The 16,425-nt window shown below is 43.7% G+C and overlaps 1 protein-coding gene across 1 annotated transcript in view; it reads left to right on the forward strand.

Annotated features, from left to right (window-relative positions):
• Positions 1 to 463: 463 nt before the first annotated feature.
• AMMECR1 (AMMECR nuclear protein 1) overlaps positions 464 to 16,425 on the forward strand; it is a 129,386-nt gene continuing 113,424 nt past the window's right edge. The window contains exon 1 of the mRNA XM_053373842.1: positions 464 to 1,166. Within this exon, the coding sequence (XP_053229817.1) occupies positions 968 to 1,166 (199 nt within the window). The 5' untranslated portion in view covers positions 464 to 967. The remainder of the gene's footprint in view (positions 1,167 to 16,425) is intronic.

Here is a 16,425-nt window from a genome sequence, read left to right on the forward strand (position 1 = left end):
TGAAGTAGGTAGCAGTAAGTGGTCCTCAGATTGTACAACATTCTCATTTAAAGTTGAAGAGTTGCTAAAAATTCCAAATAGTGGTGTATCTCACTGGAGGCACCAGTATTAATACTGTTGTCCTCCTTTATATATAAAATAACTTTCTGCCACATAGTTGAAAACAAACATTACTCTCTGCTATGCCATACGTTCTGAATGAATTCTTCAGCAATAGCTGTGAACCAGATTTGACTGTGCCATAAATCCTTATTTTATCCCTCTAAATATTTCCATTTTATTACCAACCTTCGACTCCCTCAAAAAACAAAAACAAAAAAAACCCCTGGCCCTGGCAGCTACTAATATATAAAGAATCAATTATTTTATGCAATCTATTTTCGTTTGGACCATCCCATATCCTCAGTAACGCTAGCGACGGGGAAACTTGATACTTCGCCCCTGCAGACTTTTTTCAGACTCAGCATCAGAGTGTCTTTTCGTTATCCAGCTGCCCAGAGGCCAAGGGCGAAGCAGCCAGTAGAAAAGGAAGCCCTGCTACTGATGGGTTAAAAATGTGCAGACCTCTGCATAATGTCAGGACGCTGGTGCATGTGAATTCTCAGAAGCAGGGACGCTGCCGTAATTCAGCGCGTCACCCAACCCAAAAAGAGAAGGATGATGAGGGCAAGTATAGTGGTTCTTCGAGCGCGTTCGCCTCCTCCTTTTAGGCTGGGCTCTTAAGGGTTAAGACGAGGGGGGAAGCGTTGGTGGACGCACAGGCCGGCTCATGTCCTGTCAGTGGCGAATTCGCAATTTCACTCCCTTTCTGAGCATCCTTGCTCCCTACTGCCAGCAATTTCTTGCTGTGGTCGTACACTCCAGCAACCCAGATTCTCCACCGTTCCGCAAATTCTTGCTCAGGTTTCAAGCAAGCCACTGACAGCAGCCTGTCCTATTTTGGGGAACGTAGCCTCCTCGACTGCGGATGCAGCTTAACAATAACGCAGGAAGCATGTTAAAGAACTGCAGCTATTTGCCTTGCACGTTGTGTTCATTTCTCTTTATATCTCCATTTTCCTGCTCCGATCCCATAAAGGACAATCTCTCTTGCAAACAAAACCCCCAGAGCCTAGTTAGCGGGACCGAAGGCTCCCAGACACGGATTGCCTGCCAGCCACAGCACGGTAAGGACATGAGCACTTTTGGCTAGTTTTGCATGGCAGTTTGATGGAGCTTACTGAATGTGGTTCTTCCCACCTACCCACCCACCCCGTTTGCATCCATCATTTCCAGATCAGATTTGTCGGCATGGCAGGCAGCCCCTGGCAGTCCCAGTCTCCATTTTCATCCTCTGAAATCTTCCAGCCTTAAGTAACACATTTAGATTCGCCGTTCCTCTCTCTCTCTCCATTCTGGAAACTGACGACGCACATCGCCAATGCTGTTCAGTTCCATTCAGCTTACCCAGAAAAAAAAAGCATGTCGGGGTTTTGCTGTCGTCGTCATCGTCGTTCTGTGTAAAACCTTACCGAATCCTAGTTCCTTTGCTTGCCTGGGTTGCTTTAGATATTAAAGAAGGCTCATTTTATTCGTGCTTGGATGTATCTGAAGAAGTGTTTCTGGAACAGAACCCACCTCTTTCGTTGGGGTGGTGTTTCTGTCGCCAACATTATCCAGAAGCTTTTCTTCCAGCGTTTGGGTGCCTTCTTGCTGGATTTAAACAGATGTCTTGACTAACTAAATAAAAAATAAAAAAATGCAAACGCAGCAACAACGCTTCAGGGCTGTTTCACAAATTACTCAGCAGCAAACCCATGTTTGCCCATGAGTGTACACACAGCAGGACGTTGCACCAAGATGAGGGTTTGGAAGGATGTCATTGTCACATTCACACATTCTGAGCTGGGGGCTGTGTGTGCATATGAAACATTATACCTTTGAGGTGAAATGTGCAGAGGCCCTTATATGGCGGATGCGAAGGGTTTTCTTTGGCATCTCCCTATTACACGTGCTGTAACTCAGTTGTCGAGCATCGTATTTGCATGCAAAACGGTCCCAGGTTCAGTCCCTGGTTTCTCCAGGTAGGTCTTGGAAGGACTCATGCAGAAACCCTGGAGAATTGCTGCCAGTGGGGTCCCAGCAGCACTGCACATTAAGAACAGTGTCATGTCATTTTAAATGTCCATGGCTCCCCCAAGGAATCCTGGGAACTGCAGTTTGTTCAGGGTGCTGAGAGTTGCTAGGAGACCCCTATTGTTCCCTCACAGAGCAACAATTCCCAAATGGATTGGGAATTGCAGCTCTGCAAGGGGAAAGGGAATTAGGAGGCCTTGTTTGGTGATTTGTTTGTTTACAGGGTGCCCTCTAGGGCATTGCCGTTACAAGATAGCTTACATAATCATGAAACACACACAAAATGTTTGAAACAAGAAAATCCAGACAGCAACTTTGCAATATTTTTAAGCACTGATCATTTACTGCACATGTTCCTAAAGCAGCAATATGCATTCCATTAAATCCACACAATGTAATTGCTTTAACTTGTTTTGCGGGAGAGGTGGAAAGCCTTTGGCATTCCAGATGTTGCTTGAGCACAACTTCAATCAGCTCTAACCAGCATGGCTCCTGGTAAGGGATGGTTGGAGCTGTATTCCAGCTATCCTTCAACATCTGCATTTCTTTGAATTTTGCGATGCAGGCCACCAGCCAAAATAATTTGTACAGAGATGCATGAAGTAGCATACAGAAATACATTGTGTTAGGCGAAATCATGATTTGCACTGAGCGGGAGAGCTGAGGAAAATAACAACTTTGGGAAACCAAAATTGACAGATTATTCCATCCCTGGAGGGGTGCAGGCATTCCTTCAGATAACCTGATCCAAAACTTTAGGGCTTTACAGCAGAAAACCAGCACTTTGACTTAGGCCCAGAAATGCCCTGGCTTGCATGATAAACTTACTACAGTGGTACCTCAGGTTACATACGCTTTAGGTTACAGACTCTGCTAACCCAGAAATAGTACCTCGGGTTAAGAACTTTGCTTCAGGATGAGAACAGAAATTGGGCTCCAGTGGCACAGTGGCAGCGGGAGCAGTGGCGTAGCGTGGGTTGTCAGCACCCGGGGCAAGGCAAGTAATTTGCGCCCCTGCCAGGTAGGGGCAGAGAGCTGCGAGTGCGAAAGCGCGCCCCCCCCCAGATGTTGCACCCGGTGCGGCCGCCCCCCCTGCACCCCCCACGCTACGCCACTGAGCGGGAGGCCCCATTAGCTAAAGTGGTGCTTCAGGTTAAGAACAGTTTCAGGTTAAGAACAGACCTCCGGAACGAATTAAGTACGTAACCAGAGGTACCACTGTACTAGTTTAGGATTTGCGTTGCTTGTTTTGACCACCTGGCCCCAACCAGGAGTGAGGCAGCCATGTTCTTCACCAGTTCAAGTACCTGAACCATCTTCAAAAGCAATCCCATATACAAGACATTACCTGCAGTCTAGGATGAGAAAGATGATGGATGATTATGGTGCTGTCTGACTCGCTTGGTGTTTCTTTGCTTTTTAGCCCAAGGAAGGCTTATATAACTAAAACGATCATTTATTTAGACTTCCTATCATTTTCCAGCTGCCCACTCAGACCATAGCCATGCTGTATTAAGACTGCCAAACAATTAGGAATTGCAAGGTTACTAGTCTGGATAGCTCACTTGGTTAGAGTGTGGTGCAGACAACACCAAGGTGGCAGGTTCAATCCCCATATGGGGCTGCATATTCCTGCTTTGCATGGGCTTGGACTAAATGATCCTCAGGGTCTCTTCCAACTCTATGATTCTATGATCTGGTAGTGGCAAAATGGCCAGCACATATTACACTGATTCTGAACCAGTTAATTGGCTATTTATTATTTCATTTCTGTGCTCAGTATAGAACACTGATATTAATGTTTAAAGGATCACTTACATCCATATGAATATGTCCAGGCCTTTAATATCAAGCATACTTTTCCATGTTTATCTGTAATAAAACAAGAAAATCTTTAATAAAAACTAATTAAGAAAAAATATGAAGCTCAGAGACTGTGATCTTTGTCCCATCACTGGTAAATAGGGATGGATGAATGTCAGCCTCACTTCCTCTCAGTTTCATATTTTTCCAATCTTAATTTCAATCCTCTACATTTCCACATCAGTTTGCAAAAAAAGGGGGGGAAAGGGTGGGTGGGTGTAAAAAGACCTCCGGAAAATTCATCATCATTTTAATGTGGATTTCTTTTAACATTTATTTTCATCTAATATATTCATTTTCACAATCTTCCCAATATAATGCAAATTTTTATTACTTTATACATTTTACGGTTTATCCAATTTTGTACACACTGCTTGGCTGCAGAACTGCAATACACGATTCAGGGAAATGTGAATTTTCAAGAACGGTTGTGTTTCGGTTCATGTATTGTATAGTTTCAAAAAGTGTGAATTAGGTAGATTTGCAAACAGAACAAATTTCTCCCCCATCTCTGGTATTAGGATATGAGAGTGCAGAGATAAAGCAGGCCTGCCATCAGCTATTGGTCAAATGGAGCATTGGTCAAGGGCACCCAGAATCATGAAAGGACCCCTCACTAGCCCATCATAGCCCAGCTATGTTGCCATTCACTGTCCATGGTGCCTGCCTGCCATCTTAAGTTACCCAAAATATAATGCCCTGCCCTATACATCTATGAAATGCATTGATTCCATAGTTGTATGTTGCAGGCAGAGCTATACCCATCCTGGTCATGGGATAATTGGGGGGGGGGAGTGGAGTTCATTGTCAGCCCCATGCCAAGGGCCCATCAAACTGTGGACCTGGCACTGAGATAAGGTCATTCATTGCAGGTACTCAAATAGTTTGTGCCAAATCCAAGGGCAATCAGTCTTGGTGTGCTCGCTACTGAAAATTTCTCCTGCATCTTGCTCTGTTTTTGTTTTCCTCTATCAGTTAATGAGAAAAGAACCTTCATTCAGTAATTAGCAAAAGAAAGAGGGGGAAAAATTGTGGTTGGCATACAGATTTTTTTTCAGGCTTTCCTTGTGGCTGAGATGGCCAAGGGTAGGTTTTGAGGGTTCTTCCTTTCTACCCACAAATCATCATCCTCTCCAAGTGCCCACACTTTCTGAAACCCAAAGACATCTTCAGCTGGGCTTTCCTTATATGCATGGGGAACCAGAAAGGTTGCCTAGCATGACAGCTGTTCATCATTGTTTCTTTAAGTGAAGATTTTTTAGTTCTTTTTCTTTAAAAAAAAATCAGTGGATGATGATGATAGTTAATTTCCCCAGCTTCCACTAAAACCCAAAGGAGACCTCATGATGTAACTCTTCCCAATGGGCCTTTTTTAGATGAGGGAGCTGGGGAGGCTGCATAGTGCTGGAGAAATGTTTAATGGAAAGGGTGGGGAACACCCACCACCCACAGCTAATTCACAATGATACGGTAAGCTCAAACCTACACCCACCAAGGTTTTGGAAGAATTCTAAAGTACCCTGAGAATGAGTAAGGTGGAAGGAAGCCTCTTTTCAGAGAAAGAAAACTTTAGGATAATTGAAGAGCGTGTTTCAGCATATCACTAGTGAGTGTAGGAGTTTGGGAGTGGAGCACAGAAGCAGAAGTTCATCTCCAGGTTCTACTGCCTAAGGAAGTGAGGTTGATGGCTACCAGGAGAAGGGCCTTTTCAGTGATGGTGCTCATTTATGGAATGCACTTCCTAGAAAAGTTCACCTGGTGTCTATGCAAGGGCTTTTTAGGTGCTTTTTGTTCTCTAAGCCAGTTGAACTAGAATGGGCACATATACCTGGTGCATTAGATATTTGCACCAATGCAACACAACAACTGCTAAATTAAAACAATAATCTCCACTTTAATGCCTTGTTGAAAAAGGAAGACCTTCAATAGGCACTGCAAAAACAACAACAACAACAACAACAACAACAACAACAACAACAACAACAACAGAGATGGCACTTGTCTGATATGTAATTGGGGGAGGGGGCAGTTCCTAAGGACAGATGCCACCACATGAAAGGAACACTTCAAACATTGTACAGAACAGGGCTCAGGATTAGATGATATCTAAAGGAGACCCTCTGCTGCAGAACACAGTGATTGGTTAGGTTTTTTAATATTTTAGCTGCTGCACTGATTTCAAATAGATTATCAATGCAATAGTTTTTATGACTGGTATTTTTGGTATTTCACAGGTAAACTTTTGCATAAATTTGTATTTGTATATTTCTGCAAACCTCCCAAAGTTTTGTATACTTAAGGGTACTTAACCAATGGTCAACAGTTTTGGTGGCTGAATTTAGGATTATGATAATGATGGCAAAGATGGAGTTGTCAAAGTTAAGGCCAGAGATGAGAAAGTTGCAATAGTCAATGCAAAAGAAGATGAGAACATGGAACAGAGGAGGGAAGGGAAAGGTCATGTTTTGCAATATTGTACAAAGCAGCAAGGTTTTACAACAGATTCAATATGGGGAGCAAAGGAGAGAAAGATAATGATGAAGCCAATGGCTTCATGCCTGAAGAAGATGGTGAATGGTAATATTGAGAGAATATGAATACAGTGATAAAATATTCAAGCTGTTATATCAGACAATCAGTTGGACATGCGGGATTGGATGGAGGACATGAGCTATAATCACAGAGAGGTAGAGTTGGGTGCTGTCAGCTCCCACTAAAAGGCATGAGATTTGACCGCTCCATGCAAGATCAGGGTGCAGACAAAGAATAGCAGAAGACTACAGATGAATCCTTGAGAGGTCCACAAATATGAGGAAAACAGAAAGAGTGTTCCCCCGTGGAAAAAACAGGTTGGAAAAAACAGACTGAGTGCTGGAACCCAGACTATGTGATGATGCCCTTTGCAAAAGCCTATGCTGCCATTCCACTCATGGATATTTAGCACAAACATCAAAGTATCCTCAGTAAAGACTGTTCATTCTTTGCACTCAGCACTGATATGACTTCATAAAATCAAAAGGACTTTCACTGTCAGTTATATGCAGAAGACAACCCAGCTATATATTTCTACCCCAAGCCACCATCGGATCCTTTCTGTCCCAAGTGTTTTCCTGATTCTTGGGAATAGTAGATAAGCAACTCAAACTCTACTCTGTCCAAGACATTCTCTCCAAGACTATTTTCCATGAACTTTTTCATTAACCGCTATGACCAGCCCAGGGCAGCACCTGCAGTTATTTCATAAAGCAGCTTTGATTTTGCTAAGCTGTTATGAGTTTGCCTGGGAACCTTAAAGTGCCTAGTGTGATGGCCTGGGAGTCTGATTCAGAAGCTGAAGCTGAGGAGCCCCAGCCTGCACAGGAGTCCCCGCCTCCAGGGCCGGCTGAGCCGGGGCAGGGGCTTGAATCTGAAGGGCCTGCACCTGTGCCGGATCCTCAGGAGCAGACACCAGATGTATCCACTCTGGCTCCGGAGGTGATTGAGGGCCCATTGCCTACAGGTGCGCCTCTCCCAGCCCTGTCAGGGGAAGGTGAGTCTCCCCCTGGGTCCAGTAACCCTCCAGCCTCTCCTGAGCTGCAGAGGCTCAGGGCAGAGAAGCAGAGGGAACTAAGTTTTCTGAGGAGGAGTGCTCGCCTTAAGGCCAAGAGAGGCGGGTCACCTGTGGGCCGGGACCACCCCTGGCCTCAGAGGAAATAAAGGCCAGTCAGCCCAGTCCCAGGTTGCAGGAGCAACGTCGTTGGAAACCTGTTTCTGCCAGTACCCAGACCTGTTCTTCCAGAGTTCCCGACCATGCCCGGCTTCTCGCTTTGGACCCCGCTTCACCCTTGGTGGACAGTCTCCAGACCCTTGACCCAGGACTGAACTCTGACCACGCCTCACGGTAACCTCCCCCCGGGACCAGCACACCTAGGGTGCAGTAGAATAAATTGGGAATTCTTGGTCAATTGAACCAGTTTCAGTCTGGAGTATAAATTTACTCTAAAGCCAAATCTCTGCGAGGCTACCCAGCAAAACCATTGCTGGGGTAGGGTTTTAATAGCTGCTGCAAAATAGGTGGGAATCCTTATGCAGATGCTGCAGCATGTAAGGAGATCATTTAACGCTGGCACTGCGGAAAGCAACCTGTCAATTTCAGTATTTGTATTGGAAGGGTGACCTTGGTGCTAAAAGCTTCTCACTGTGGTATTTGCCTTCCTGCTGGTGTGAGATTCTAAGAGGCAACTTGGCAGCTAATCCCAAAGGCTAGCCAACTTCTTTGCAAGAGTTCACAGCATTTGACCTACATTTGGCCAGTTCACCCATGAGGCAAGGTGAGGCCACCCACCCCCCTGCCCCGCTCAGGCAGTAGAATCCACAGGGGCAGCAGATCTTGATGTAGATTCCTATCCCCCACCCCAATTTCTGATGTAGACCTTCCCTCACCCCTTCTTCCCTGGCAGGGTGTCATTTTGTGGTTCGCCTCAGGTGCCAAAATGTATTGGGCCAGCTCTGGAACTGCAAGGTGGTCATACCTGGCCTCAGCAGTGTGGCCTATCAAGGGCATCCATTTACAAGCAGCAGCTGGGCCAGAGGCATGGATCTCACACCAGTCCTGGCTGCTCAGTTAAACAAGCTCTCATCAGCAAACCAGAGGGTGAGCTTGATTTCACCCTGGAAGAAGGAGGGTGAAGTCTGTGCTTGAGCAAGGATGTACATACGGTATACTAGTCAGAACGCTGGAGGTCAGCTTGACATTAATAGGACAAAATTTTTCTTTGTTGTCTATAGAATGTGTTGCCTTTCAGAAGGAATTATCCTCCCAAGGCGCTTTAAAACAGTAAAACAATATAATAAGGTTACATTTAAAAACACACACAAAACAGCACACACATTTTAGAATAACAGCAGTGAATGAATATTGGATGGGTTTTTTACCTGCCTTTCAGGATAAATTATCCTTCCCATGGTAGATTTTGAAAGAACACAGCTGCCTTTAGGCCCGTGGTGAGGTTGCTCTAGCCCTCCAGATGTTGCTGGACTAAAATCCCCATCACCCTGGACCATGGACCATGTTGATGAGAGTTGGACTCCATCTTTTCAGTGCAGCTAGGCCAAGGGGCACCTGTTGTCCATGGGATTCCTTTCTGCAGTGTGGGTCCTGCGCAGAAACAAAGAAATTGCAATCTGAATCAAATGAATTTACCTCATGCATTTTTATCAGTTAATGCCACTGAGAACAACCCCCAGATATAACACCAAATTCAAAATCGCAACTACTGTCCAGTATAAGTACTACAGCAGGGACAGATATGGCATGCAACTAGGGGGAAATGTACAAGACCCATAGCTTGGCTGTATTCATACAGTGAATACAGTTTGGGTATGTTGTAAATGTACATGGTTAAACTTGGTTTGGCGAAGGCAGGGAAAGAATGATTAACATAAGGAATTTTATGCTACACAGGATTCATTTGTATGTTTCTGGAATGAGTATTTTTAGCAAAATGCAGCAATTGATTTTTATTTTATATTTAGAAAACCAGTAAGGTAATTAATGAGTCTGTGTGTTTGTGAATATAGGATTGTCTCCAATATGAGTCCTACTTAAAGGTGTGGGATGGGTTTTAATAGGTAGGAAATGATATTTGATTGCAATTCATCCCTTCAGGTGCCCATGTATATAGGTTGCATGTGCAAAGAGATCGGCTTACCACTTTGTTTAAAATGTGGAGCTGAGCAGAGTTCAAAGTCCCATCCTTAGCAGAAAAATCGAAAGCATAGGAATTAGGTTGTGAAATCTTTTAATTAACTAAGTTAATTAAACCCTCAGAAATAAACTGGCAGCCAGTATAAGTACTGGTTGAGATGTGCTCAATTCTCCAAGTTCTAATCTTCAAGTTCTGAGCAAATGACCTTAAGCAATTTCAGCTTCTGGACACTTTTCTTAGGCAGTCCCATCAAAAACCCATTTGTAAGAATCTATTGTGTAATTGCTGTAATGGGATAATACATCCTGTTCTCAAAATAGTTTGTGGATCTAAACCACTAGGCTCCCTGTGAGCAATTAGTGACTATCCCCAGGTCTAAAGAGATAATTATCTAATGTTAGCATGTGTGCTTGAGAGACCCCTAAGACCTCTAAACATGCTTTCAGAAAGGCAGGATCTTTTACTGGTGTCGTATGGCATGTTGTCCCGAGTTGTTGTTGTTTAGTCATTTAGTCGTGTCCAACTCTTCGTGACCCCATGGACCAGAGCACGCCAGGCACTCCTGTCTTCCACTGCCTCCCACAGTTTGGTCCTTCAGAATGGATAGGTTTGATCTTCTTGCAGTCCATGGGACTCTCAAGAGTCTCCTCCAGCACCATAATTCAAAAGCATCAATTCTTCGGCAATCAGCCTTCTTTATGGTCCAGCTCTCACTTCCATACATCACTACTGGGAAAACCATAGCTTTAACTATACAGACCTTTGTTGTCCTGAGTATGCATCTAAATCCTTCTGTGACTAGAAAAGCATACCAACACACCAAAACTACTGATATTTATTCAAAAGAACAATAGGTATTTGTAAGAATCCATTGGTTGAGCCATGGCAGCATATATACAGCCATGGGCTGTATTGTACGATGATCATGCTCCTAAATGTGAAGAAATAATTGTACCTATGTTAAAATGGGGAACTAGCAGTGGAAAGCTACAATACAAATACAGTGGTACCCCGGGTTAAGAACTTAATTCGTTCTGGAGGTCTGTTCTTAACCTGAAACTGTTCTTAACCTGAAGCACCACTTTAGCTAATGGGGCCTCTCACCCTGAAGCAAAGTTCTTAACCCAAGGTACTATTTCTGGGTTAGCGGAGTCTGTAACCTGAAGCGTCTGTAACCCAAGGTACCACTGTATAGGTACAATGTTCCCTCTTCTAGCACACTAGAATCTGCATGTGTGAAGTTACATCAGATCTTTATTAGGAGAGCAGGATCACAGGCATGGACCCTCCACCAAGCCTTTGATCCCGTGGCAAGTTTACAATGTTCCTTTAAGAATGGATAGATAATGGGAGCAGAGGAACACAGCAGAACAGCAATGCTTAGCTCCTGTCTTACATACGTATTTTGGAATTCACAGGAGTTCGAGATTTGAGGGGAAAGACTTTGTGACATGAGGGAGCAATTAGGGGAGGGATAGGGGCATGCACAGAAGTGGCATGTTTACAGGTGGAATGGGATGCCATCAACAAAACTTATCTCTTAGATCATGGGTAGGCAAGCTAAGGCCCGGGGGCCGTAACTGGCCCATTCGCCTTCTCAATCCGGCCCACAGACGGTCCGGGAATCAGAATGTTTTTACATGAGTAGAATGTGTCCTTTTATTTAAAATGCATCTCTGGGTTATTTGTGGGGCCTGCCTGGTGTTTTTACAAGAGCAGAATCTGCTCTTATTTTAAATGCATCTCTGGGTTATTTGTGGGGCATAGGAATTCATTCATATATTTTTTTCAAAATATAGTCCGGCCCCCCACAAGGTCTGAGGGCCAGTGGACCGGCCCCCTGCTGAAAAAGTTTGCTGACCCCTGTCTTAGATGGTGCTCTTGAATAGACTGCCTTGTTGGGGACAATTGCTGTGGCATGTGGCTTCCTGTTTTGACAGAGCAGCTTCATTGAGACACTGGTCTCTATCTGCATTTCTGCAGGACTCCCAGTCTGATGCAGGAGTTTTAAGGTTCCAAAACTTGATTCTCAGCAGCTTTTGTTTGCCAGTTACCTTGTGATCTTTATTGCAACCCAGCATTTCTGGTGATTTAGTCAGTGAGGTTCCTGTCTCTCAGTGGCCTTGCCAGCAAGAGGGTAAGACATCAAGGGGTAAGTATGATGGCAAATAAGGTGCAGGAATGGAATTTTACCCAGGATCCAGACTAACCTTTGGTTAACTTCCAAACACAAAATTGAGGCTGACAGTTGAATCACTCACTAATTTACACTGGTGTGAATTGCAAAAAAACACAATTTTTTAAAGAAAGCTTAAAATGAAATCCATGCCAGTGATTATTATACATATAAATGAATGAGTGTCTACCAAATTGACTGCTTGAAGTTTGACAGGTTTCAGGGAAGCTAAGACAAGCATTGCCATTTCACACCACTAGAGGGTGCCAAAGCATTACCTAATACAGCATAATTTCAGATTTTGGGCACAAGGCCTGATTCAATCTGTTACCATCCCATGAGACAAAGTCAAATCGTATCCTGATAGACAAATGTCTTGATTACTATAAACAGCCAAAAGGATCCAATGAATATGAGGCAGGCTTTGATACTTCTTAGGTTAGTGGTACTGGGAGCTCTGGAGTTATTAAGCAGCAATTTTTCCGTCCAGCATGGTTGGCCAGTTTTAAACTCCATTATAAACATTGCATTCCCTAGAGCATGGGTAGGCAAATTAGGACCGGGGGCCGGATCCGGCCCAATCGCCTTCTAAATCCGGCCTGCGGACGGTCCAGGAATCAGCGTGTTTTTACAGGAGTTGGATGTGTGCTTTTATTTAAAATGCATCTCTGGGTTATTCATGGGGCACAGGAATTCGTTCATTCCCCCCAATAGATAGATAGATAGATAGATAGATAGATAGATAGATAGATAGATGATAGTCTGGTCCCCTGCTGAAAAAGTTTGCTGACCCCTGCCCTAGTGCATCAGAATTCAGCAAATATTGTTTGAAGGCACAAGTAGCACATCTTGTCAGAGGGTGAGAGTGTGGGTGTGAGAGAGAGGCGAAGATAATCACCAGATCAAGGGAGTGAATCTCCTACGCTTGTTTACTCAGAAGTAAATCCCACTGATCTCAATTGGACTCACTCCCAGGTTAGGTACATATCACCTTGCACTCTCAAACATAAAGAAATTGTCACACCTCATTTATAATTAACCTGGCCTGGCTATTTCACCTAGTTCTGCTTTGTAGTCCTGTATGACTCCTTCCCTGAGCACTTATATGGTGCCCTTTCTGTGTCTTCTTTTAAACCCCTTCTCAGAACCGTATTTTCTAAGAAGTCTTTGGCTTATCCCTTTAGGGCACAAACCTGGCGTTTCTCAGCTACCCCACTGTTTGGTTTTGCAGAGCATTGGGGCCACAACCACATTCTCAGCCCTACTGCTTGCGACAGCGGCAAAGGAAGTTGCGGGCAGGAGGATTAGACTGGCACTGAGATCAGTCTTGGGATGGGTCTGGTGACATTGTGCAACAGTGGTGAGGCCAGCTTGGGCTCTAGCAGCTCCTCAGGTGGCTGCCCAGCACACCTTGGAACACTCTATTTTCAGGCTTTCCACAGGCTCCCAAAAAGCAAAGGATTTCACCACCAGCCCCTTGTTGTTGTTGTTTAGTTGTTTAGTCGTGTTCGACTCTTCGTGACCCCATGGACCAGAGCACGCCAGGCACTCCTGTCTTCGACTGCCTCCCGCAGTTTGGTCAGACTCATGCTGGTAGCTTTGAGAACACATTAAACCATGCACTGATATAAGCCACCCTAATACCAATAAATCTTCAAGGGCTTTGTGGTTGTTGTTTTTTAAGTGTGTCTAATGACTGGCAGAGAGGGAGCTTGGTAGAGTGCATGGGAAAGTGAATTCCATAATTGTGGGGCCCCCAATGAAAAGGCCATGTCCCTAGTACCAGTAGCCCTCACCAACAGGGTGAGCAATTCACACTTCTCTGAAGTATGCAATGCAGCCAAGTAATGTGTACAAACATGCATACTAAAGTGTGCATATAAATGTGTATATTAGTGAAAACAGTGTATGAAAACGTGCTCTATTGGGGGAAATTGTTTAGTAAAAATGTGCATATTAGGCCAAATTCCATACAAATGTGTGTGTTTAGGTGAACTTTGCATTTTCACAAGCTGATGTGGAAATGTGGAGAACTGAACTTAATATTTGAAAAATGTGAAACTGATGGAAAGAGAGATTGGCAGATCTGCCCATTCCTTCCTCTGTATTGAAAAAGTGATGAGGACACTGGACCTCATACATGAAGAGACCTGTATGCTTATCTCCAGTGCCTGGCATTTGACACAATCCCTCCAAACTGCCTTTACCCGTTTCTCCAACAGCAACCCATTAGTCTTCTGACAATCATTACCCAAATACTTTCCCTTAAATACTTCTCAGCAAGACTCCATCTTATCCTGCTATCTTCCGCTGGGCATTTTATACGTTTGGCCTTTTACAAATGACATTTATAATTTGTGTTCATTGTATTTTATTGTATTATTTTTGGTCAAAGCTTTCACTGCAGACAGTTGATGTTTCCTCTGCAGAAAAGTTGTAGAGGCAGAGTTTTTAAATAGAAGTGATCATATGTCACTCCCTGAAGCATTTAAAAACATACTTTCCATAGGGCCAGGACTGTCTCATGTAGGGAATCGGCATGGAATCAAATGGTGTCATCATTAACTGCTATTTCAATACCCTATGACTGACATGAAATCCACAGGAATCCCAGTACCTCTGGCTATTTCATCCATTTCCTCACAGGAGGAAAAGCTATTTACTAATGGAAATATTCCAAGGACTCCCCTTTGGTACCTTCAGGAAGTGCATCATGGACCTTGCTTGGCTCAACATGGGACTGCAGAAAGTAATTTGCAATAGGCATGCATTTATGTAATACTAGACATAGCAAAAGCTTTAGGGAGTGGTAAATTTAAGACAATGTTCTTGCTGCTGCAATCCAGAGCAAATGTCATTACCACACTTAATAACCATCTCAATGCATGCTTATGGAATCTGGTAAATGCAGGGAGGATGATGCTATCAGTGGCAGCGATGGCTCTCGTCTTCCTCCACTGTCTGTGGTGATATGCCTCTGGATACCAGTCTCTAGGAATGGCAAGTCCTGAACCCTTTTTGGCCTGGGGGCCACATTCTTATCTGAGCAACCTTCCAGGGTCCACATGCTGGTTGTAGACAGGGCCAGAGACAAAACTGAGCAGAGCAATTAATGTAAATTTTGCATTTGCACAGTAGGCTAGTTTCTACCCTCACGAATAATAATTTGTAAACTGACACACCTGAACAGATACCTGAACTGCAAACCTTGGTTCATACTATAAGCTTCGTTTAGAACGTTAATTTAAACGTGACACCAGGAAGAGCAGCAAGCCACTGGCAAAGGGTAACTGCCATTAAATGTTTTACGTTATATTTTATAACGTTTAGAAGATCAATGTAGAAACCAGCCTATATGCTGTGCCAAACCTTGGCTTAGGTACAATGTCATGTTGTGCTAAAAGGACCAGGAAGGAGTAAAGCTCCTCTCCAGAAGCCAGAAAATTTTAGCGGTCTCAGTAAGCCATAGTTTGGCTTACTATGACGTGCAAACCAGGCCATTGACTCCCTGAACATTAGTGCCTTTATGTTCCATATAAGCCTTATTTCTTTCCACCAGGCAACTCCTCTGTTTAAGGTAGAAATAAATATATGTAGTGCTTTTTCCCCCTAGAAAAATAGGTGCCAGTACTCACCATGAAGTTGTTACAATAAGTGCCACACTTTTTAATTCCAAAAAAAGAGGTGTTGGTGCTTCGTACCCTTAAGTACCCCTTTTCTAAAAAGCACTGAATATATGTACATTCCAGAGACTTGCTTGCACAAATTTTGCCAGCGTGTTTAGTAAGAAGTTAAAGGAGCTGTGATAAATGATCTGATACGAAGTGCATTATTTGGTCTCCCTGCTATTTAATTTCATTCTCTTCGGAGTCCTGCAGCTGGTTATTTAATGCCAGACCACACATATTTTTAGATAATATGTTATTTTAAATGTCTAATCATTATGAATTCACTCACCATTCTTTTCATAAGCAAGGATCATAATGGACTCATCTGTTATTCATGCAAATGTCAAACGGGCTCCCACAGGAATCTATTTTATGCTGTTTCTCCACTAGTTATCAGCAAACTCTAAATCAAATGCCAGCCCTATAACTGTTCATCACAGGGAAGGCTAAATATTTTCCTTAGAAGTTTTTCGTTTTTTTTTTAATTCTTGGGGGCAGTAGATGAGATGGGAAAATCAGATTCCAAATGGATAGCCTCGCTAGTCTACTTTATGGAATGAATTCCCATTGCAATACAGAAGAACCCAAAGTGGTGAATTTCTGTAATTTATTTAAAATGTACCTTTCAGGCCAGGCATTCCCCAACTGTCAATACCAGTTTTTAACTGATGTATGTACTGTGCAGTATTTAATTTTAGCTTTTATAGCCCACCTTACTCAAGGTGGCATACATGGTTCTCCCCCTCCTCATTTGATACCTACAACACACACACACACACAAGTGCCCCATCCTAAACAACACAGGACCTGAGTGGGGAACATTTTTGACCCAAGCGAAGGTGCACCGGTGGGGGTAGGGGGCTGATATCATACAAGATGTCACAAAGTTGCACCTGGGCATCACGCACGACGTCAC

Source organism: Podarcis raffonei, chromosome Z (genome assembly GCF_027172205.1).
Source record: "Podarcis raffonei isolate rPodRaf1 chromosome Z, rPodRaf1.pri, whole genome shotgun sequence".
In the NCBI taxonomy this organism is placed as follows: Eukaryota; Metazoa; Chordata; class Lepidosauria; order Squamata; family Lacertidae; genus Podarcis; species Podarcis raffonei.